This window comes from Rattus norvegicus, chromosome 8, assembly GCF_036323735.1.
Source record: "Rattus norvegicus strain BN/NHsdMcwi chromosome 8, GRCr8, whole genome shotgun sequence".
In the NCBI taxonomy this organism is placed as follows: domain Eukaryota; kingdom Metazoa; phylum Chordata; class Mammalia; order Rodentia; family Muridae; genus Rattus; species Rattus norvegicus.
The window spans coordinates 93,746,650-93,771,146 of NC_086026.1; the positions used below are offsets into that span (position 1 = coordinate 93,746,650).

General features: G+C 44.1%; 1 protein-coding gene across 1 annotated transcript in view; it reads left to right on the forward strand.

The window, feature by feature from the left end:
- Window positions 1-24,497, forward strand: part of Bckdhb (branched chain keto acid dehydrogenase E1 subunit beta) — a 182,523-nt gene that overhangs the window by 21,373 nt on the left and 136,653 nt on the right. The window contains exon 4 of the mRNA NM_019267.1: window positions 24,164-24,297. Within this exon, the coding sequence (NP_062140.1) occupies window positions 24,164-24,297 (134 nt within the window). The remainder of the gene's footprint in view (window positions 1-24,163; window positions 24,298-24,497) is intronic.

Sequence of the window (24,497 nt, forward strand, 5' to 3'; positions counted from 1 at the left end):
AAAGTCAAACTCATTCCCAGGTCTTCCAGCCTAAGGATGCTTACTTCCCAGTCTTCATCTACAAAGAAACAAAGAGCCAAGTCAGAGTGCACGGCTCCCTCTTTGAAATTGCCTTCAGAAGACAGTGCCACAGCTCTGGTTATGGTGTCCACCTTCCGTTGTACCTGAAAGGTCCAGGGAAGCATGGATCACAGGACAGAATTCTTGGCACTGGGGTCTGTTTCCCATGTGGCTTCCATAGGGTGGACGGTTTGATGCAGCACGATTTACCTGCTCAGTTTTATTTGCAGTTCTCCTTCTGGTTTAGTGGTGTCTCTTTAGGCAGTTAATTTCTGCTGAACTGCGAAGGGATGAGGCTCAATAGTTAGGACGTGATGTAATCTCTTCTTTCCAGACCACAGGGGTCCCTCCTTCTCTGTTGAGTCTCTCTTATGAAGGCTTTAACAGTTGCATGGTGTCTTGCCTTGCCTCCCTCTTCTTGCCTTTCACCAGACTACTGTCCATTTTCTAGGAAAGAAGGGAGAAGAGAAGATGTTTTTGATAGGGTAATGACACAGGCATCCAAGATCCCTGCCTTGGATAAAATTGAATTTTCAGGAATGCTTGAGGGGGATTTGTGGCTTCCATAATTCTCCTGTATCACCTTTTGCGTAGTCAGATCTCAGGGAAAACAACAGGCCCGCTGTGGACTTGCAAGTTCAATACACGCCCTCTGGCTTTTGTTTCTGGCAGGAGCAAGCTTCCCGAGCCTCTGCTATATAGCTATTTTGGAACCCTTGCTGCCTGGCAACTCTGTCTTTTGTTTATTTGGGTCTGTTTTATAGTATCTGAAGAACTGGAAGGTTGCCACTCAAAATATCTCTGGTTTCCTTCACGAGTGTGATATGATCATTGAACTGTTGACCAGAAGTTATGAAGAAATAACAAGGCAGAGATGGGTAACACTCCCAGTAGAGAAAGGCTGTCATGCACTGGTCCCATTGGTACCTTGACTAGCCGTCATGAGACATAGACAGTTGACTGTGCAGAGTTTTCTAACAGGCAGGGATAATATGGCTGAACTAGGTCTAGGCTAACACAGTGGAGTTGCCTTCCTGGTTTAAGGATCGGTTTATGAGGGTCTAGAGTTTGTTGGTGGTGCCATCCAAGGAAAGTCAACGCCTTATGCTTGCTTGTGTTCATAAGTGGGCTAAATGTCCAGGACAGATCCTCACAGAAGCTCCAGTCCTGCTGAGTGCTGCTCCCTCCTTTTGCCCACATTCAGCATCACTGACGCCTAGCATCATTCAGAGATGCTCAGTTCCTTGAAGGAGTAGGATGTGGTATTACAGTTCTAAGGGGTCCTTAGGTAATTCACATAGGTAGCCAAGACTGAGAACTGATGCCCTAGAAGGCATCAAAATGTTAAGATGTTATTTCTTCATTTAAGCAAATCAGAGTGTACTGAATAAACCAATGCTACGCTACATAGGGAGTAAAATTTTTAAGTATGAAGTAATAATATAAAACCACATAGTAAATGCCAAGAAACTTCGTTTCCTTTCTTTAGGACAGAATTTAAACAAAAGAGGGTGAGTGAAGTTATGTGAAGTGTAAACTGTGCACCGAGAGTCTTGATAGCAGATGGCACTGGAGACCTCTGTAGAAAGATACTACTAATATGAGATTGGTTTTCTCTCTCCCACTAAAGGCCACTGAAATGTAATGGTCTTCCTTTGCAAAGGAGTTATGGTGGATGTGAATGGTGGGACCAGGGACAGCCTTGGCAAAACTGTTAGAAGTTCAAAAGTAAAAGGCCTTGTAGAATGGGAAAATGGGATCTACGTGGCTAGCCAGTTCATACAATTACCAAAGACTCTGGACATGGCAGTACCAGAGACGTTTGGAAACTGGGCACGGGGGGGGGGGGGGCAATGGAATAAGGTGAATAGGTGGAAAGTCTTCTGAGGAAGCTCTCAGACGTCAGCTTGCCTGTACCATCTGGTAGAATCTATACATACAATCCCATCTTGGGCTGGAGAGATGGCTCAATGGTTAAGAGCACTGATTGCTCTCCAGAGGTCCTGAGTTCAATTCTCAGCAACCACATGGTGGCTCACAACCATCTGCAATGGGACCCAATGCCCTCTGCTGGTGTGACTGAAGACAGCTACAGTGTACTACTTATTATGTAAAATAAATAATTCTTTAAAAAAAAAAGGAAAAGGTAATGTGCACAGAGACAAAGGGTTGACTATGGAAGATGTCCTGTGTGTTTTGTGTGAGATGGGCAGCCAGGGGTTCAGAGTTCTGGCATGTAGAGGTGTAGGAGAGTGAATATTGGGGGCAACTAGACATTATACTCCTATGCTCAAGTACTTGCTACCTTAATATGAGAATATGGACCCTATGGGGACAAGATAAGGACAATGTCTTAATATGAGAAGCCCATGTTTAATCCATAGCCACCTTCAGGGAAGAGCACGCCAATTGGTTATCCAATACTGAGAGGTCAGCCCTGAAAACATGCATACATGTTTTCAGAGAGGCAGGCAGCCAGGAGTGAGGTGACTGTTGGGCCAGGGATTTGAACTTGGAAGGTTTTTGAGGACCCAGATGGTAGGAACCTAGTCTCCAGGACATCTAACTTGTAGATCTGAGGTGATATGGAGAATTTTTATTTCTGGAAAGTGCAGCTGTTGTGACTCTTGTTTGAGAAGTGTGAGTCTTTGGCCCTGTTGGGAAGACAGCAGGGAAGGATGAAGATGGAGTCGGTCAGGGTAAACTGATAGGAATTGTGAGTTCAGGGAAATGGGGAAGGATGAGGCTGGGAAAATAGTGAGGGGTGAAATAATAAATGGAGGGTAGGCTGAGACATTTCCGTTGAGCCCACCAGAGGTCACTGATGACTGGCTGACCCAAATGAAGGCAGTTTTTAATGGAAAAGTATGGTCAGAAATAGGCTAGAGTACTAAGGCTTCAAGACGCTATGACTTAAGTCCTCTCATGTCATGGAAGATGAATGGAGCTTTCTTCAATCTCGGAACACTGGATCAGAGTCTGTATCCTGGTTTGCTTTAGCTGTGTGTCGGATTTGGAACTGACTGGGCTCATACTTAAACAACAGTCTTCCTCAAGGATGAGTTTATCAATTATCAATATCTAATAGCAAGTAGTCAGCCCCGAAAACATACGTACAAGTAACATGTTATAGACCGAGAGCTGTGTGTATGTATTTAGGGGGGAAAAAGTAACCACACACGCACACACATGTGTACATAGAGTTACCAAAGGAAGAGGCCATGAGTTACAAGAGATCATGGAAGGGTATAAGGGTATGGAGAGAAAAAAGGGGAAGGATTTGTGTGATGGAATTATATTATTATCCCAAAAAGAAAAAAACCTAAAGTCCATACTCCCCAAATGTCTCTGACACTTAAAGAAATGTCTCTATTCTCTTCTTCAAGTGACATCCTTTTTTTCTATTGCTGGCTGTCCGGGGACCAACATGGAAGCCTTTCTGCTGTGTTTAATTCTAGATAGTGACCTCTAAGATCTACCTGACTCTCAGAGCCTGCATAGATCTTCAGAATGATTCCAGGTCTCGGACCATGAGAATTCTTATTTTCACCTTCCTAATTTAGTTCATCAGTGAGGTTAATTTTCCCCAAGCGCAGCTTTGGTTAACACTTCCTTCTTTAAAATCTCCCCCCATCCCCCATCCCCACCCCCAAGTCTATCAATGATGTGTTCTTAGCTAACATTAGAGTCTAAAGCAATATGGCTTCAGCTTCAAGCTTCAGACTTTCATTCCACTCCAACCCTCAAGGCCTTAACTGCATCCAGCCTTCCTGTCTGCTTTCTCGGAGCCTCTGCCTCAGATCCAACCTGTTTCAAGACCCTGCCCCATGGCCTTTGACACCTCTAAATAACACTCCCAAACGATCTCTTCTAGCTGTATCTAACATGGTTTTTATGAGTAAGTCTGCCTGTTTCTTACCCATACCGTTTGCCTTCACGTCCCACAGTGCCCACAACAGTCAGACACGAACAGTGATTGAATGAATGGCAGAATGGAAAGCCAGTTGTCATGACTTAGTGCAGATAAAGGAAATAAAGTCCCGATCTAGCAGATAGAGCATGTTCTGTGTTGGGAGTAACTTCTGATGGACGGGGGGGTGGGGGTGGGGGGTTGGCGGACCTCTGAGTACATGCAGTGAATCGGCTTTGCCATTTCTCTCCATTGCTTAAGACTATTTTCAAACCCAGGTCCTAGGTTTTGATTGTGCCCTGGATAATTACTTGAGGGGATGGCCATCATTAACATTAACAAGGCCTCGCTGTGTTATTCTGTTTTTGACAAGCTTCAGCATTGCTTGGATGTGTGAATATGTGAATATGTGGGCAAAGCTAACACACAGTAACATACATGTTATCTGAAATAAAAACGGGGAAAATATGTTTCCCACCCAGTGGAGTAAAGCATTTGCTAGCTTGATTAATGACTTCTCTTGCCCAGTTTCTGCTTTTTTTTTTTTTTTTTTTTTTGATAACATCTATGGGTTCTTTTCTTTCGACTGTTATTTTAATTTTATATATATGAATGTTTTGTCTCTGTGTATGTCTGTGTACTCCACATGTATCTGGTGACCTTGGAGGTCAGAAGAAGGCAGCAGATCCTCCGAGACTGGAGTTACAGAGAGCTGTGAACTTTCATGTGGTCACTGGGAGTTGAACCTGGGTCCTCAGGAAGGATGTCCAGTGCTCTGAACCTCTGAGTCATCTCTCCAGCTCCTGTTGATGTTTTTCTGATTCTATAGTTATCTGCTCATTGGAGTATAAAACAGAAAAGTGCTCTCTGCAAGCAATTAGGCTGTAGGAATGGGCTGTAGGATTTGTTGGCTGTAATTGATTTTAGGGGAAAAAATATCTGGAGCTAGCTTAGGAAATGATGATGTGCTAAGCTATAAAAATTAGAAAACACTTCAGATTTGGAGAAAGAATAATTTATATTGTTTAAAACTATTTTTTTTCCCCTCTTTGGCCAAACATCAGTTCTTCGGGGACATTTTTACACTGTGCTGTCTTGGGGCTATATTAAAGATCATAATTATGGAATAAATTGTGTTTAATTTTGCTCACATGTTTGCCTTGAGTTTGTCCCCATCAGTGAAACCGACAGATCTTTTTTAAAAAATGGCCGATGATATTTGAAGAGCATTGTTTATTTTCTGTTTAAAATGGATTCTTCATTTTCTTGTGCTTTATTTTATTAATAGCTCTTCAGTTTGGATGTAGAATTGGTTTGCTGTCAACCTTCTCCTGTTTACAAAGGGGGAAAAGCTCATTTATTTTTTATACTTCCGTGTCCTGTTCCCTTCGCTTCGGAGAAAAGGGCAGCATCCTATTTAGATAGGGAAGTTTAGGCTATTTTTAAAGCAAGGCAGGTTAATGGAAATTGACAGCTTGGTAATGTCCTTCTTGGTGAATGACGCACACGGGTTTCAGATGCTGCTGCCTGGCTGTTTTCCCTTACAGTCAAGAATCAGCTGGAGGAATTTGTGTGCGAGGAGCTTTGCTGTTGACGTAGGTACTGGGTACAGATACATTTTCGGAAACATCTCATTTCCATATAAATGAAGGGAGAGTAAAGAGAAAAATGGAGTTGGTTTGCATTCCAGCTGCTATCACAAGGACGATACAAATCCGTCTTTGGTGTTTATGGAAGGATGGGTTTGGTTTAGTTAGCCACCTTGAAACAGCCACAGGTTCATTCAGAAATACCTTCCCATCCTTTCCTGGAACCTATTTATCAGAATCGGCTATGTGTACATTTATTTGAAAAATTAACGTTTCCAGTGTGAATTTCTCTAATTTCCAATGTTAGCCCCAACCCCCACAGTCCTTACGCTAGGGATAGAATCCGGGGCCTTGTGTAAAGGAGGGAGATAGAACATTACCAGTGAGATACTTCCCTAGGCCTTGTGAATACATTTGAGTTAAGTGCACCGGGGAAGTTCACATTATCCCACCATTAAACGTATCCGTTTGGTCTTAGTAAAAGACACAAGAGCCAAGCTTGAGCCGTGTCTTAGTGGTAGAGTGTGTGTTTAGCAGGCTCTAGGCTTGTTTCCACTTCAGCAAAAAAGACAAAAGAGCTCTCTCCAGTTTCCTCTTCCTGTCTCTTTCCATTGGTTTGACTGAAGCAAGTCATCTTGACTGAAATGAAATTTTGTGTTTTTTCTTTTCAAGTTTCTGAAGCTTAAAAGATTGTAATAGTCTGAATTCTCTGAAACCCAGGCCATTACATTAGCCTGAAGTTTTTCTCCTCAGAGTCATTCACAATGCTACGATCTCATCAAAAACGAGAACGTCACCTCCTTCGGTCACAATCAGTTCATGCACAGAAGCAAAGTTCCAGCCTACAACGCAGTCAGAGCGAGCCCTAGCAGTTGATGGAGCTTCTGTGGGATCACAGGCTGCATCAGAACCATTGCTGTAGAATTCCTGAAGTTGACCAGGGCTCTGGCATGCCAGCCTCGCCTTCATGCTGTTCCCATGTGGACCACCTTGGCATAATGTTTTTACTCAAGTGTGTGGCAAGCAGCGTGTCGCTCAGCCATTAGACATTAGGTTGCTCAAGTGCCTTGAGGCAAAGAAAGGGACCTAGCCTAACGGGACCTGCCTGTCTGCCAGGATCTCTGCTCTTTCTCCTGTGCTCAGGGGGCTCTGTGTACCTCTCTTTCGGCTCTTGGCTTGTGTGGTGTCCAGGTTTTTGCAGACACACGGTAGCGGCATCAATCACTGATCGTATTTAATTCTGAGCTGTTTTTCACTCCTCATGCTTGCCCTCCGTCTTGCTTTTACACACATTCATTCATGGCTGAGCCTCTTGCTTACAGCCCCACTCTGACAGTGCTTGCCCACATGATATCCAGAGGAAGGTGACAGACAGCCTCCTTATAACCCAGTCCTATCAATGGGACAATGTTAGACTTCTGCTCCTGTGACTCAGCCTTCGGGAAATGAGCTTGAAAGGAAGGGAGGCTCATTTTGGCCTTGTTTATGGTGCCTTTGGGCCTACGGTGGTATGAGGAGCATGGAGCCAAGGAGAAACAGTCCTCTCAATGTCACGGTGTCTGGGAAGTAAAGTGTGAGAGAAAAGGGCTAGCCCAGTGCTTTTCTACCTTCCTGATGCTGTGACCCTTTAATACAGTTCCTCATGTTGCGGTGATCCCCAAGTCTAAAATTATTTTTGTTGCTACTCCATAACTAGAGTTATGTGATTTGCGTTACATAATGGAAATATCTGTGCTTTTCCCACGACAGGGTTGTTTGACCTTCAAAGGGGTTGTGACCCACAGGTTGAAAAACTGTGGGCTAGAGTCTTAAGGTTCCTCCCTTGCAGGGTATACCCCTAGTCACCCAGCCTCCTTCTAACAGGCCCCACCTCCTATAGACTCTAGTGCACCAGTGTTAGTGTCAGAGTCTTCCGGAGGCGGCTTCTCGGCTAAGCAGGATTTGCGGCTCTAGGTTTAGATGCTGTTCGGTGTTGTTGTGGGTTTCCTTCGAGCGCTTCTCATTGATGCCTCCGGTGCCACAGACATCAGGTTGAACTCTGTCACAGCTGGGGACAGGCAGCATGTAGTCAGTGCTGATTGGCCTTTTCCAGCCGAGGTCTGGGGCCCTTCAGGACTGTGTGCCCCAGCACTTCTCCCTGTCAGAGAAGCCTCAGCTCCACGCGCCTCTTCACTGACCACTAGGCTACCCCACAGTTCTACATCGTTTCTCACATTTTCTCTCCCCAGTGCCTAGATGACAGTGCTCCACTTGCTGTGGCTTGCTTTTTTTCCCTTAGATCACCCCATCCATTCTTCTTTATCCTAACTTATGGATGGGAAAATTGAAGCATGGTGCAAGATCACTTGGCCGAGAAGTTGTTAGAGCCATATTCAAACCCCCGCCACATTCTGACTCTGAAGGTCCCCGTAACTGTATGGGCTTTTTTTGTCCCATCTGAGTTCCGAATAATGATATGGAAACGTAACTTTACTTAAAATGGTTTTGGCCTTAGCCTTGGCTTGTTCCCAACTAGCTCGAAACTCATTTATCCTGTTTATACTAATCTAAGTTCTGCTTCATGGCTGGTTACCTCTCCTCAGTTTTATGTCCACATCTGACTTCCTCCCTGCCTGACTCCTTCTCAGAGTTCCTCTCTCTGCCAGGTGTCCCACCTTGCTATCCTGCCTTTTGCTATAGGCCATGGGCCTTTTATTTTATTATAGAAAGTGCCTCAGCTAGGTAAGGAAGGACAGAGACACATCTTCACACAGGTACAAAACATCACTCAGCATGTTCCGCTTTGAACTGCTGTACTAAGCCTGATTTCAGGCAGGAAATGTTGAATGCAGCTCAACTTTCTCCGATTACCACTGCATTATAATTTCTGTTATTTGCTAAATTATGCACGTGATAGGGTGGGTGGAGATTTCAGAGACTCTGAACCTGAAGTTGTTTCTGTACCAGTCTGTCTTCTCCCCAACCCCTTTGTTTTCTGGTTTTGAGAAAGGAAACTAAGTCCTTCCAAGTGCTAGGCAAGCACTGTACCATTAAGCTGTATCCCCAACCCTACCATTTTGTATTTTGAGTTAGGGACTCACAATGTTGCCCAGGTTGGCCCTGAACTTCCTCAGTAGCTTAGGCAGGCCCTGAACTCTCTATCCTCCTGTCTCAGCCCAAGGTCTTAGATGTGATCTACTATGCCCAGCCCACCTTTGCCCCCATGAAAACAGGTTGTATAAAAATATCCTGATACTTTACAACCACGGCATCTTAATTCTGGCCAAAGGAGAGGTAGGTGCGTGTCCATCTCTGTAACACAGCTGCTAACATTTCTGCAGGATTACCAGTACTGCAGTCTTGTGCACTCACTATTTGGAAATCAAGCCTTTTTGGAAAGGTTGTTTAAAACATGCTCTCATTAAGCGTTTCCTTGACCATTTTAAACATTGTTTTGTGTTTGAAGACTCTTTGTGTTTTATTTTATTGTTGGTAACTAGGCCACATACTGTAAAAGTTTAAATGAACTGTCTGTTTGCTTGAGCTTTTTGGAGAGACATCTGAGAGATTTTTAGGACATTGCTCACAGAGACCTATGACATTTGGAGTCAGTGTTTAAAAGCTATTTTGTATCTGTAGCTGTAGCCAGATAATTAGGGTCTAATTTGATAGGTTTTAAGCACTTATGAGTGGAGTAGCTTGTAACAGGAAATTTAGGGACAGCATTTTTGTGGTTGAGGGGACCAGGCGCGTGGTGGACTCTGGGCAAGTGATATGTCAATGACTTTTGTTTGTACCTGAAGAACCTGGGACTGTTAGGTAGGCCTCACTTAGATCTAGGATTCTGTAACTTGTTCTTTTGCTCCCTTTGCATGTCCAGTTGTAACATTTACAGCTCATTGCATCATTTCACTGATCCTCTACCTGCCTTCTTTCTTGCGACAACACATTTGAATCTTCTGGAATCCTCGTAAGTGTAATCATGAATTTTTAATCTTTTTTTTCCCTCCCTTACTGTGATTAACATAAATAGACAAAACCCCAAACAAACCAGAGAGACTAACTGTGGAATTAGACCTGAATCTACATTGTTGCCAAGTGTAATTTGTATGCATTCGGATATCATACTAACCCTGATTTGAGTATGTGGCATATAAGCACATTGTGGGCATGTAAGTATCCTCTTTTGCAGTTCCATATGTCCTAAATACTGTTCTATGTACTAGAAAAAGGTTGGGTAAGTTTTTAACTATATGCTTCAGTGACTGTGTGTTCTTTGCTGTTCTTGGAATGTTTTGTTTTTCCAGGGAGGGTTTCTCTGTGCAGGCTTGGCTGCCTTAGAACTCACTTTGTAGACCACGCTGACCTCAAACTCACTGAGTTCTGCCTGCCTCTGTCTCCTGAATGCTAAGAATAAAGACGAGAGCCACCAACACCTAGCAACTGTGGTCTTTTTGTTGTCCCATTTCCCATAATTTAAATTAAATATTTCATGTGTGTATTACTCCCTTAATTTCCCACTTAGGCATTCAGCTCAACTCTTGTCTGCCTTGTTGCCATATCTGTTTGTTTTAGTACTTGGTGGGATGCGGGGCATATATTATGTGAGTTCCACAGACACGGTTGTCTTTAGTCTCCAGTACCTGGTGTACAGAAGCCTGTTGTTCATTTACCCAGTATTAGATAACTGCTAAGCTTAAGGCGTTGTACTCCATTCCATTTCCAAAGGTTGACGGGATGGAGTCTGTGTTGTCAGTAGAAAAGCTTATGACTTTCTTTCCTTGTCATTCATTGGAATTGATTTGAATTGATTTGGGCTTTTCTGGTTTACAGTGCTTTTGTGTGCATAGCTAGAATTACAGACTTCTTTATCTCAAAGGGATATTTGTGTTTTAGTACATGTCATTCAACAGACGTTTCCTGAGCACATACATTTGCCCCCATTTGACTGAATTTCCCCCTTACATTGGCAGGCTTGTCTGAGTGGCGTGGATAAGATGTGGAATCTCCAGCACAAGGCTCACAGTCATTTGCAGTGACGGCTTCCCGGAAGTTTGTGTTTTGAAGGCTTGTGATCTTAGCATAAATACAAGTGAACTTCCTACACTTTGAGCCATGGAACTTGGCACGTTCTAGGATGGCAAAAACAATGTTGTTACCCGTTGAAAGCAGAGTGGGGCAGTGGGAGATGGCCAGGCACGGTGTAGGACCCATGGCATCCACAGCCAGCTCCAGGAGATGTGCAGTCAGAGTGACTTCTGAGTTGAACCCAACTGTCCCCTGATAAGATTCAGCAGTGTATGTGGGTTGCCATCCATGGCCTCAGGCTGGACGAGTTGCTGTTGCTGGAACAGTCCTCAGAGGAAGGGCTGACACTTAGCAGCCAAAGGAACACAGTGAGAGAGCTTCATCTGGGAGTCCTAGTGAGCACCCTGGTACCGACTACGGTACCTCCATGGTTGCTTGTTCCTCTTCTCTTCTTCATTTCTAGGACTGGGTAATGAGCAGCTCTCGGAGAAAGCCAACACCCCATTTCCCCTTATTAGTTTTCATGGGTGTTGCTGTCACTGATGTTTAATAATGAAGATGCTGGGAGTCTTTGTTACCTGGGGCTTTTTGTCTAGAGCAGCTTTTGAAGGTAATTAACATTTTTTTTAAAATAATACCTAGCACCCTGGAAGTGTTCTAGTTTGGAAGATAAGTTATACGGTCACATCCCATTTTAGAATGAAAAAAAAATTCTTTAAGAATATTGCATTTTCTGTTTTTAATATTAGGAAAAAGAACATTTAATTCATGGTTGCAGAATGATCTAGATTAGTTTTGCCATTGGCCTTAGGCCACCCTGAGAAATATTTTTCCTCCTTATCAAAGTTTTGGAGGGCAAGTGTAAAAAAAAAAAAAAAAAAAAATCAAGTCACAACATATTCCAGAAAGTCTGCGACAAAGATGATAAAGATACCACATTTCTTTTCTTATGGTTAAGATCGTGCCTATGTGGGAGCTGGAGAGATGGCTTCGTAGTTCTCAGTGCTTACTGCTCTTGCAGAGGACCTTAGTTCGGGTCCCAGTAACCATGTCAGGTGGGCGGCTCACAATCACCAATAACTTCAGCTCCAATTATCTGTCAGACTCTTCTGACTTTTTCAGGTGACTACATTCCTGTGCACACACCCCCTTTCAACACCAACACCATATTCTGTACATAATTAAAAATAAATCAAGCATTTAAAAAATTGTATCTGAATGACTTCTAGTTCTCCGATTTGTTTTATGCCTTAGTCACATATATTCAGGTCTTCCCTCCCCACAAGTGCTCTGGAACAGATGGTGCTTAAGTTGTCTATTGTGGTTTGAATGAAAATGATTCCCAGAGGCCCATAGGGAATGGCAGTATTAGATGGTGTGGCCTTGATGGAAGAAGTGTGTCCCTAAGGTGGGATTTGGGGTCTCAGATGTTCAAGCCAGGCCCAGTGTCTCACTTTCTTCCTGCTGCCTTCTAATCTCCGATCCTTCTCCAGTACCATGTCTGCCTGCAGGCTGCCATGCTTCCTGCCATGGTGGTAATGGACTGAACCTCTGAACCTGTAAGCCAGCCCCAGTTAAACGTTGTCCTTATAACAGTTGTCGTGGTCGTGATGTCTCTTCACAGCATTGGAAACCCTAACCAAGACAGCTCTTCTTTGAAAGGACATTTTGATCTACTGAAATCTGGATACTGAGGATAGAGAAGCTGCTTAGAGAGGGCTAGTTTTAGTTCTGCATTTTCAGAAAATTTTATGGGAAAAGACAATTTTAATTTTATCTCAGGTGGCTTCAAGAACTCACAGGGGCACTTTGTTTCAAAGTAAACTCTAAAATTAAGAGTGGGTTCTGAAAACTGAGTAGGAACAGAGGAGAGTGAGGGTTCATTGAGTTCTGATTCCCGGAGGTGATTGACCAGCGGTCATCCATGGTCCTTTTCTTTCTCTAGCTGTTTCTTCTTTGCGCAGTGTTTTGTGTGTTGGGTTGAGGACAGGGTTCACTGTGGAGCTCAGCTTTGACCCTCTCTACCCTTCAGCAGCAGACATCAACTGCTGGTTTTATTTTGATGTCTGGCATTGGATAGATTGATGTCTTTATGACAGTGCCCTACTGGGAAGGCAGAGCTTCCGAGTCCTGTGTCTCTTACAAAGGAATACTATCAGGAAGGGGTGCTGTGACCAGATGCATGGTTTCCCATGAATGTGAAGTCAACGGGGGGGGGGGGGCTCATATTCCACGTGATTTCCTTCTTTCCTTCCTTCCTTCCTTCCTTCCTCCCTCCCTTCCTTCCTTCCTGCCTTCCTTCCTTCCTTCCTTCCTTCCTTCCTGCCTTCCTCCCTCCCTCCCTCCCTTCCTTCCTTCCTTCCTTCCTTCCTTCCTTCCTTCCTTCCTTCCTTCCTTTCTTTCTTTCTTTCAGACTGTGAAGTTATACAAGGATGTAGTCTGAAATGTAAGGGGACATGGCCAAATGTAAATCATATGGCATTGTGATGGTTTGTATATGCTTGGGCCAGAGAGTGGCACTAGTAGAGGGTATAGCCTTGTTGGAGTAGGTGTGTCACTGTGGGCGTGGACTATAAGACTCTCATTCTAGCTGCCTGGAGGTGAGTCTTCCACTAGCAGCCTTCAGATGAAGATGTAGAACTCTCAGCTCTGTCTACACTATGCCTGCCATGCTCCCACCTTGATGATAATAGACTGAACTTCCGAACCTGTAAGCCAGCCCCAAATATATGTTGTCCTTTATAAGACTTGCCATGGTCATGGTGTCTGTTCACAGCAGTAAAACCTTACCTAAGACAGGCATGGATATTTCCCCCTTTTACTCTAGTTTTCTGTAGCTATGTTTTTATCTGAAATGTCAATTGCTTTTTTTTACTGTATTTTAAGTTTTTGGTTTTGGAGATCAAACATCATAGATGGGTGTCCTCCACTTGAGCTACCCTACCCCAATTGCCTTAAGTGTTAATTTGATTTACATGTGAAGAAGTACGGGTAATGTTTCCTTTTTTTTCCTGACCCAGTTAAAGATGGTGAGTGCTGGGGCTGTTGGGGAGGTATGGTTTTCCTTCATCTGAAGTAACATATCTAAAGTAAATAATTATATCCATGACAATGTGGTATATAGGACTGCCATGTGACTCTCCCTGAGCCTCAGAGGCTTAGAAAGATAACGATTTCAACTCATCCCACATACTAGCTATCGCTCAGATGAATAGATCCCATGTTTCAGAGATCAGCAGTTTTGGTGCTTGCTAAGCCACACAGAGGACAGCTGTGTGAGACTTTTACGTTACCACATGTACACTACCTAGGAGTAACGAACTCAAAGGAACTTGGTTCTAGGTTTCAAAAGGCTGAAGTAAGTTGTTATTGCAGAACCTAGGGCAGGCTTATGAGGCGGTTCAGCGGTTAAGAACACTGCTGCTATTCAGGAAGATCAGGGCTTGGTTCCTAGCACCCACATTAGGCACTCAGAATTGATTTTAATTCCCATTCCAGAAGACCTGATGCCCTCTTCAGGTCTCTAAGAGCACCTGCACTCACTTGTACAGACACACACAGACATACACAAAATATACAAACAAAAAAAATGATAAATCTTAAAAAAATGGGATAAGCTAATAAAGTGTACTTCTAAAGGCAAGTGTAGCTCCTGTTACCTAATTTATCTTTTAAAAACAAACATTTATTAACTGGTTGCCATGTGTGTTGAACGATAAGCATGTGCAGTGATCCCTTGTCATTTGCTGGCCCTGACCAGTCCTTGCTGAGGGCGACTTCTACTGTCACCCTCCACCGTCTCTCCCCAACATCCCGGTCTCTCTCCATTTCTTATTTGTTTTCCTTCTGACTCCTCTGCTCGTCACGTTCAGATGACGCTCATTCTTCTTCCCACTGGTGGCAGTATATTCTCTCTAAAATCTCATTTTGAAGCATCCCCAAATCTTGAACTTCTCCAGCTCCCTGATCCTAGGACTGCCACTCTAGCAATCTTTTGATTTTCTTTTAATTATTATTTCTTTTGAAATAAGTAATACTTTCTTCATCATTTCAGAATTTCATGCACTGTATTTTGATCATATCCATTCCCTCCCCTGCCATCTTCTCTCCACTCATCCGACTTTGTATTTTCTTTTTCTTTTCTTTTTTTTTTTATGTCCATGGAGTCTAATATATGCTCCCCAAATATCCTTGAGTGTGAAGCCTGGCTTGGGCATGGGTGACCTCCTAGGGGCCACACCCTTAAAGAAAACAGACTCACCCTTTCACAGAAGCCATTGCTCGCCAGTGGCTCCTCCGCCAGGGGTGGGACTTTTTTGCCCTCCTCGTGCTGAGGCTTCGTCGGCTCTTGTAGATTGTAAACATCTTCTGTTACAGGCTGGAAAGATGGCTTGGTGGTCAAGCGGACACTGCTTTCCCAGAGAACACAGATTTGATTTCCAGTACCCACAAGGCAGCCTATAACCATTGCGCCTCTAGTTCCCAATGATCTGTTACCTTCTCTGGCCTTTGAAAGCACCAGGCATGCACATAGCGCACAGACATATATGCAGGCAAAAATGCCCATACATATAATAAACGTAAATATTTAAAAAATGGTGTGTGGGTGTTTCACGAGCATCTGCGTACATCACATGTGAGCCTGGTCCCAGTGGGAACCAGAAGAGGGAGTTGAATTACCTGCAATTAGTGTTATAGACAGTTGTGAGCCAGCATGTGGGTGCTGGGAATTGGACGTGGGTCATCTGGGAGAATTCTTACCACTGAGCCACCTACCAAGTTCTGCATTCCTGGTCCTTACAGCCACAAGTCTCCCCCTCTTGTTTCTGTCTTCTCTGGTGTTCTGTCTTCTTTTTTATCCTCATCTTGAATTCTATACAGTTCTGCTTGTTGGGATCTAGTTCTACCTTGCTGTCTAAATCCTAAGGTCACCGAGCTGGGTGCCACTGTTGAAAAACAAGCCATTACATCCAGTTTGGGCTCAAGGCTGGTGGTGACCTTCAAGGACCACCCTTGCCGCCTAACTCCGGGTTCCATTCTGTTTCATTCTTTCTTCTCCTCAATACTGCCTTCCTCCTCTTCCCTCTGCTAATAATCTGTTTTGTGGGTGTGAGAACGCTTGTTTAGTATACATGAGGCCCTTAGTTTGAGTCTTAGTACCAAAAAAGAGAGCCGGGTCTAGTTTAGGATTTTACTTAGAAGATAAGTAGGTGCCACCGAGAACTTGGGCAGGCCCTTCTCTCCTTGCTGATTGCGTCCCTGTGTGGGCCTCAGTGCTTGTGTGCTTCCTTTCCCTCTGGCTTGAGGGATGCCAGGGTGCCGTTGAGCCTTCCCTGTCACCTGAGTCATGGTCCTAGTTATTCTCTATGTCTTTCATTTTTCCTTGGACCACTGTCCCTTTCTCTGCCGATCATTTCTGTTAACCCGAAAATTTGTTATTTCTTCTACCTTAAATTGTTTTGGAGACAGGCTCTCATGTTGTGGCTCTGGCTGGCCCGGAGCTCCCTGTGTAGACTCGGCTGGGTGTTAAGAGTCAGTCTGTGAGTAGTTCCTGTCTCCAGGCTCCTGTCCTGACCTCCTACAGTGATGGACTGTTACCTGGAATCAGTCAGAGGAGATAACCCTCCCATGGTTTTGATCATGGTGCTGCTTTGGTTATCTTGTTTCATCACAGCAATACAAACCCTAACTAAGACACCAGCCACTGCTTCTGTCCATTTCTTTACTCACTTTGCCCCCTACATTCACTCAGTAATTATATCCCGTCTTATGTCTTTAATACGTAAGGTTACTTATGCCAACTACTTCTAACTCCTATTCGACAGTCCTATGATACTCCACCTGAGTGCCCAACGCATGGCATTCATTTTCGAAACAAACCTTTGCGTCTCATCTCCAAAAGCTTTTATGTAGCGTTGTATCTATTTTTCCTTCCTCGGCCTCACTTATTGCCTGTGGTGTCTTTAATGTTACTCAGCAGGCCCAACGGCTCTGAGTATCCTTTGTGTGTCTTTGACTCAGACTGCAGGATCCTTTCATCAGTGAATCCTTTGACTCAAGTTTTAGAATTCGTCCAGGCTTTCCTGTTCTGCCCACCTTCTTTCTCTGCTGTTCCCAGTCTTGTCTCTCACTTTAGTGTCACAGTATGCTGCAGTCCATCTTGCAGTGACTTCCTTTGCTGTTTACAGACTACTCACTGAATGCCAACCAGAAAGATAGCTATGAAATGACACTCAGGGTGGCCCGGCTTTGCTCTGTCATTTCCTGTTTATCCCACTCACCTGCCTTCTGACTCATCCTCAGGAAAAGGGTTCACGAGGCCGTCCTGGGAACCAGACCTGTACTCACCTTGGGGATGGGCCTCAGGGCTTGCCTGTGGGGATTATCTTGATTGTGGTAATGAATTAATGTGGGCAAATGGTATTCATTTTGGATGGGACACTGTAAGTCCTCAGAACCCTGGCCTCTGTAAGTTGAGAGTGAGCCCAACATCACCATGTAGTTCTCATTCTCTGCTTCTTAACCGTGAGTAGAATGTGACCCATTCCATTCCCTCAAGTTCCTTCTGCTGTGACTTCCCGCCGTGATGGACTATAGCCTGGGATTGTGAGTAATAAACAGTCTCCCTCTTATGTTGCATTTGTTAGAGTATTTGATTACACCAATAGGGAAAGAAACCAAGATGGAGGGCCTGGGAGGCCCTGCCTGCTCCACACCGCTCTGCAGCCTCTCCCTTATGTGGTGGCTTTAACTCTGCCACAGTTTTGTGTTCAGATCCCTGGTTCTTCCTCGTACCCTTTCTCTCATAGGCAGAAGCGATTTCTTCAAGGTCTTTCCTCTCTCGGCCCCTGTATTAAGTTCATCTTGCACTGCTGTGACCAAAGTACCTAGCATGACATAGACAGAGAGATGTGCTGTCGCTCATGGTTTCAGAGGGCTCGGCCTGTGATTGCCTGGGCTCAGGTGAGTCAGCACAAGATTGTCATGGCGGGAGCTGGTGGAGGAGCATGACTCTTCACATCTTAGCAGATGGGAAGCAGAGAGAAGGGTCAGGCCACTGTTAAGCTAGCTTCTTCTTTTCATCCCTTCTGTCTGAGACCCCAGCCCATGGGATGCTCCCATGCCGTGTTTAGTGCATCTAGAAGTCTGCCTCTGTCTACTCGATGCTGGTAATGCAGTCGGGTTGACAGTGAAGATTAACTATGGCTGTCAACTTAGTTCCAACTCCCTATTCTTGGCTGTCCCGCACAGCACTCAGTGCTATAAACAGACCGCATATCTACTTAATTGTTCTTTATTGTAGTTTCTATTGTCTGTATAAGCCTCACCCATGAGGCAGGGACATGAGTTTTTTGTTTACCTAGAACTAGTTAGGTTTGGTGTCCCTGACATAATCATAGACTCATAGGAAGAGGAAACCTTAGTTGAGAAAATGCCTCCATGAGATTGGCCTGATGGTAATTGTGTGTGCGTGTGCGTGCGCGTGCGCGTGTCTGTGTCCGTGTGTCTGGGTCCTTGAGTAATGTGTTGGGAAAGTCTGGGCAAGTGCTGTTAAGTTGCTTAAAAACAGCAGACAGAGCAAGCCAAAGAGAACATCCCAGTAAACAGAGTTCCTCATTGGCCTTTGCTTCAGTTCCTGCCTTGAGCTCCCGTCTTGACTTCCCTTCAAGATGGACAGTGATCTGGGAGTGTAAACCAGGTAAATCCTGAACTCCCAGGATGCTTTTGGTCACGGTGCTTTTAATTAGAGCATAAAAACCAAGCTATGACCACCCTAACGTGTAGAAAAGTGTTAATGTAATGTTCAGTGTTTTGTGATCACCAGTGGAATGAATGTGTGGATGAGTTTAGCCTGCTTTGTGGTGTTCTTCTGTTGCAGATAAGAATAGAGCCTTATGAGATTCAGTCCTTTAGGAAGACAGACAGGCTATCTTAGTCTGTCTGCTTCACTGCACCCTTGCTTCGTGCAGTGTTCATCTCTGGATATTACATCCATGGGCTTTGCATTGGGTTAACTGCACTGTAGGGGAGAGGAAGTCATCGATATTGTGTATCTTATTAGTGCCTACACCACCAGTCAAGATTAGGCGGAATACTGAAAGATTTTTAACCTTTCGATTATGTGGAAGCTCTTTCTCTTGGAGCATTTTAAAGCGTCCTTTGTAAACTGCTTCCTCTAAAGTAAGAATTCTGGGAAATTCACCTTTTTACCTTCTAGTGGCTAAGAAAGCTGTACTTTCTTTACCAGATGAAAAACACCTACCTGTATCCTAGGAACTTGAAGCTGCAAGGAGCAAATTGGTGCCGCTGCCTGGGTGGTTAAGAAGGCTCCGACTTGCTGGATTTGGCTTCTACTTCAGGCAGCTGGGATTTGTGTTCGCTACCACTCAAGCAATAGAGTCTTTTTTCCCCCCAAAATTATCCAGGTATTTTCAGTGGAGTAGGGCATTGATAAGATGTAGAGGTTACGCGCTCAGAAGACAGTCGCAGATTATGATGACTGTGAATCACTCTTTTAAATTTCTGCAGCTGCCTTTAAGAGTTACAAAGTACAGGATGTGTCTAGTCGGCATTTCCAGCACCTGCCCTGTTTGTGGCTCATATTCAAAGGGAATGACTGAGCCGAAAGTGCATTCTGCATACCAAGATGAACTGATATCCTGGGTTATAGAAACAGAGTTTGAATACCAACCAGGTCTGTGCCTGAATGTTTGGGTTCCTGATCAGATTTCTGAAATTGGATTTTTGTCATAAAATGTTGTCAGTAGCTGAGAAGCAGTGAAATTTTAACTGAGATTTGAGTAGTGTGTTAATGAAATGTACGCTGTGGTTTGAAGGGAGAGGCTGCATGGGGGAGGGGTGTCTATCAAGCTCCTCCTGCCCCGATACTCCCATTTCTGGCTATTCCACTTTGGTCCACATCCTTGGCAGGACTTTTCATTGTCTTATTTGTTTGGTTTACAAATACTATATTAAGAATTTTTGCACCTAAGTTTATTCATTGAGGATATTGGACTATAATTTTATCTTCTTTTTTCTTTTTTTGAACCTTTATCTGGGAGTGGTAGCAAGGTAATACAGAGTTCCTAGCATTCCTTTCTTTTCTATTTTATGTAGTCATTTAAGAGGGACTGCTGTTGATTCTTCTTTAAAGATGTGGTACAATTGTGCAGTGAATCCGTTTGGCCCTGGACCAGTTTCAGTTAGGAAGTTTGTGTGTGTGCACATGTGTGTTTGTAGGTGTATATGTATGGAGGCCAGAGGACAGCCTTGCATGCCAGTTCTTAGGGCTTGTTCACCTTGCTTTAATGATCTCATTGAAGTGTGTATTCATATCCTCTTCTAGGCCCTTGAACATACTCATAATTGGTGTTCTGAAGTTCTTGTTTTGTGCTTCCACTTAAGTTGCTTTTCTCAGGGCCTATTGCAATAGGATTTCTGGTTTCTGGGGGAGACATATTGTCTTGGTTGTGCATGTTGTGTTTTTGAGCTGAGATCGAGAATCTGGAGTTATGATGGTTGTGCTATTTCTTAGTATAGAAGTCTGGTCTTGCCTATGTTGGGTGGGTGTTTAATTCTTTGGTTGTTATTACCCCAGTCTGGTTCTAACCAAATGTGGCAGCTGTGGGTTCTTGGTAGAGTACAGTTAGTGTGGAGGTTGGTTAGAAGGAATAACTGTATCCTAGTTAAGTGTGGTAGCTGTGGGTTCCCTGGTAGGGAGTGGTGCTGAATCTCACAGCTAAGTATGCAGTTATGGGTCCCTAGTAGAGAGACCTTGTTCTGTGGATTGATGGGGAGTCACAAAGACCTAGAGATGGGCTGGAAGGAATGACTGAAAAGGAAGGCAGTTAAAAGTAGAGCCCCTAATTCTGCAGCAAGAGAGTAAGTCTCAGGAGGATGGAGGTTTGCTGAGAAGAGAGGAAGGAGGGCACGTGTAGCATACCTGAGCCCCATCTTAGTGTGACAGCTGTGGGGTTCCTGGTAGAAAACTGTCTTGTAGATCAGAAGGACTCATAAAGAAATGGAGGTAGGCTAGAAGAAATGGATGAAAAGGGGTGGAGGTAAAGGTCTAGGGGACCCTAGATCCACACCAAGAGACCAAGTTGCAGAGGGATAGAGGTTCATGGTTTGCTCTTTAAAAAATGTAGGTTTTGGGGATTCGACTCAGGTTCTCACATTCGTTTCAGTATTGCTGCTTGTCATAGATACATTAGATGTATTTAAACGATGCCACCTTGGTAGGTCATATGCTTTTAGAGATTCATTCATTTCTTTTATATTTTCCAATTTAAGGGGATATGATTTTTGTTTGTTTGTTTTGTTTTTAGACAGGGTCCCAATTCATAACTCTAGCTGGCCTGAGACTTGCTGTGTAGACCATATTGGCCTTGAGCTCACAAAGATCTGCTTCCACCTCCTTTATGCTGGCATTAAAGGTTTCTGTGACCATGCCTAGCTAATGGGCTGTTTTGTTTTTTTTTTTAAGCTTTATTTATTTTATGAGTACATGTAGCTGTCTTCAGACACACCAGAAGAGGGCATCAGATCGCCATTACAGATGGTTGTGAGCCACCATGTGGTTGCTGGGAATTGAACTCAGGATCTCTGGAACGCAGTCAGTGCTCTTAACCGCTGAGCCATCTCTCCAGCCCCCTAATGGGCTGTTTTAAGGTTTGTCATACTTTTCTGAATTTCCTTGGCATGTGCCATAATTTCTACCCTTTTTTGGGTTGGTTTATTTAAGGATATGGCTACTTTATTTACATTATCCAAGAACCAACTCTTGGTTCTTTGATTCCTCTTTTTTTCTCTTTCTTTCACTTTATTAATTTCTGTCTTTCTACTGATTTTTTTCTTGTTTTTGGTTTCTCAGGGACATCATTTAGTTATCTGAGATTTCTCTGATTTTTTTTTTTTCTTTTGGTAGACACTTGTAGCTAGAAGGTTCTACCCTTGGAACTGATTTCTTGATTTAATTGTATCCCATAGGTTTGATCTGTTGTGTTTTCCATTTTATTAACTTCTAGGGAGTTTTGGATTTCCCTCTTACTTCCTTTGGTGACCTACTCATCATTCAATAGTGTTCCTTAAACTCCATGAAGTTGCCCTTACTTAAAGAGACTAGGATTCCATACTCTTGACTTCTCTTTAGTGGGTACAGGAGAAATTTCTGCTGAGCTCTTTTAACTCCCAGAGGTTATTTTCTAATGAGTGTTTAGTAGAGGGCTGTACAGGTCCAGGCGTCAGTGATAACATGCTGGTCTGTGCCAAAATGGGACATACTTTCTTGTTAATGGACACATCCGCCTCAGGTTCTGCTCTTTGGCACCCATTAGTTTAGTCTGTCTGCATTCTGGTGGTCTCTGAATGAGAGTGGAGAGTCCCTTGGGGTAAGCCTCATGACTGTGATCATTTGTTCCGTGTCTCTCAAGGTTCAGGTGTTCAGTCAATGCCCACTTTTAGCTTTCCAGTGCCTCTGAACCTGATCACTTCTCGTCTGGAATTTTAAGTAGAGGAGGGTTAGTTTGTAAGAAGCAACTCTGCAGTCTACTTCAGTAGTTCAACAAGTGGAGACACAGAGTTCAGTTACGCAATTCAAACAGTTTTCTCATTTCTAGTTTTTTTTTTTTTCACTTTTGAGCTATGTATTATAGACATGCATTTAGTAAGCCATCTAACAGTCATCTAGCACAAACTTTACCTCTCCTTTTTCTCCTCTCCTCCTTCCTTTTCCTTTCCTTCTGTGGCTGTGATTGAACAGTGTGATAGAAGTAACTTGAGGCAGAAAGGGTTTGCTTTGGCTCACAGCTCAGCGGGACTGTCTGTTGTAGTGGGGAAGACATGACAGTAGGCGGAGAAGGCGCGGTGCCAGGAGTTGGGGTGTGGGCGGAGGAGGAGGGTGACTAGTCAGGTTGCATTGAAACTCAAGTAGAGAGAAACTAGGAAGTGGGGACGGACTTCACAGCCTTAAAGCTTGTCATCAGTAACCTGTTTCCTTCAGAAAGGCTCCACCTCCTAAAGGTTTCACATTCTTGACTAGCTCCGGTGGGAGTGGGGTCGGGTGATGGTGTTTAAACATATGAGCCTATACTTGGATATTTTACAATAAACAACAATAAAATAATCAGCTTGCTTTCTCGGTCCCTCTCCCTCCCCACCCACCCACCCCCTCACCCTCCCTTGGTCCTCCCACCCTTCCCCCTCCCACCTCCCCCTCTTTTCCCCTCGCCTCCCCTCCCCTCCCTTCCACTGAGCTACCACTGAGCTCTACAGGTCCAAATATAGATTTCCTTATTGTTACTAATTCCTAGTATAATCCTACCATGGCCAGAAAACATACTCAGAATGGATCTTATAAATAATTTGTGTTATTGGATATATTTCTTTATTTACATTTCAAATGTTATTCCCTTTCCTGGTTTCCTGTCCATAAGTCCCCTATCCCCTCCCCCTCCCCCATAAGGATGTTCCCCTCCATCCACCCCCCTCCCTGACATTCCCCTGCACTGGGGGTCCAACCTTGGCAGGACCCAGGGCTTCCCCTTCCACTGGTGCTCTTACTAGGCTATTCATTGCTACGTATGCAGTTGGAGCCCAGGGTCAGTCCATGTATAGTCTTTGGGTAGTGGCTTAGTCCCTGGAAGCTCTGGTTGGTTGGCATTGTAAAATAATTTTAATGAGTTTGTAATTTGACCATTTCAGATATATGTGCATAGTGCATTCTACTTACTCTCCCCTCGCCTTTCTCTCGGCTTCCTCCCACCACTTCCCCCAACAAGTCACTTTCCCACGTTCAAGTCTTCTGTTTTGAGGCTTGCTGCATTCGACTTTACTCTCTACACAGTCGCTGAGATAGGTCGATAGCCCAGCCTATGGTTGGCCCATCCCTGTTAGTATTAGTATTCCTGGAGTGAGTGCTGTAGGTGACATACTGCGTGTGTCAGTTAAGTCACATATTTATTGTGTTATATGAATATTTTTAAAGCCCCTTTCTTTTGGGGGTGGTAGTTTTTTCTGTTGTTGCCCAGATAGTATCTCAAAAGATCCCGTGCTGACTTACGCACTCGCCTGTGTTCTAAGTTAGTTACGGCAGTCGTTCCGTTCTGCTGGGCGCTCATTGTCGCATGTCTTCTGAAGTCTTCTGAGGCCCACCCTTTGACAGTAGGAATGTGCCTTACCGTCTCACCCTTTGACCGTACGAATGGTGCCTTACCGTCTCACCCTTTGACAGTAGGAATGTGCCTTACCGACTCTGGCAGTGTCCTCCTCTTGATGTCTGCTGTTGGTCGAGTGATGTCAACGTCCTTCTGTGTAGTTTACGCTTTACACTTTTCCCATCAGATACCTGGGTTTTGCCTTTCAGACAGTCTCAGTGTGGCAGTCTTTCTTTACTTGGTTTGTGTAGGTTTCTTATGTTTAATTATTTAATAAAGTTATGTACTGAAAGCAGCTGTTTTGCTGTTTATTATTTCCTCTACCTGTCCCATTTTTCTTCATCACACTTACTTTCAGACACATATTGCATAGCTTTAATTTGGGGCATTTCTTTCGTTTGGTATTTATACTCCTATTTATTTATTTAATCTTTTTTTTAAAGGAAAAGACAGAGTGTTTAACACCCCGTTGTGTGAACAAGGAATTGTTGGGTTTGGCATTGGAATCGCGGTCACTGGTGCTACAGCTATTGCGGAAATCCAGTTTGCCGACTATATTTTCCCTGCCTTTGATCAGGTAGGTTGCTTGATGCTTTGCTGGGAAGGGTATCTCTTCCGGCCAGCCTCCAGTGTTCAGACTCGGGCCCCTCCCACTCAGCCCTGCCCCTCCTTTAGCAATCGTTGTCTATTTGTGCTCTGCAGTTCGCATTTTATAGTGGGAATGCATTTGAAGACCCAACGTCATGCTTTTGGGGCATGCATTAGGCAGGAAAGAGT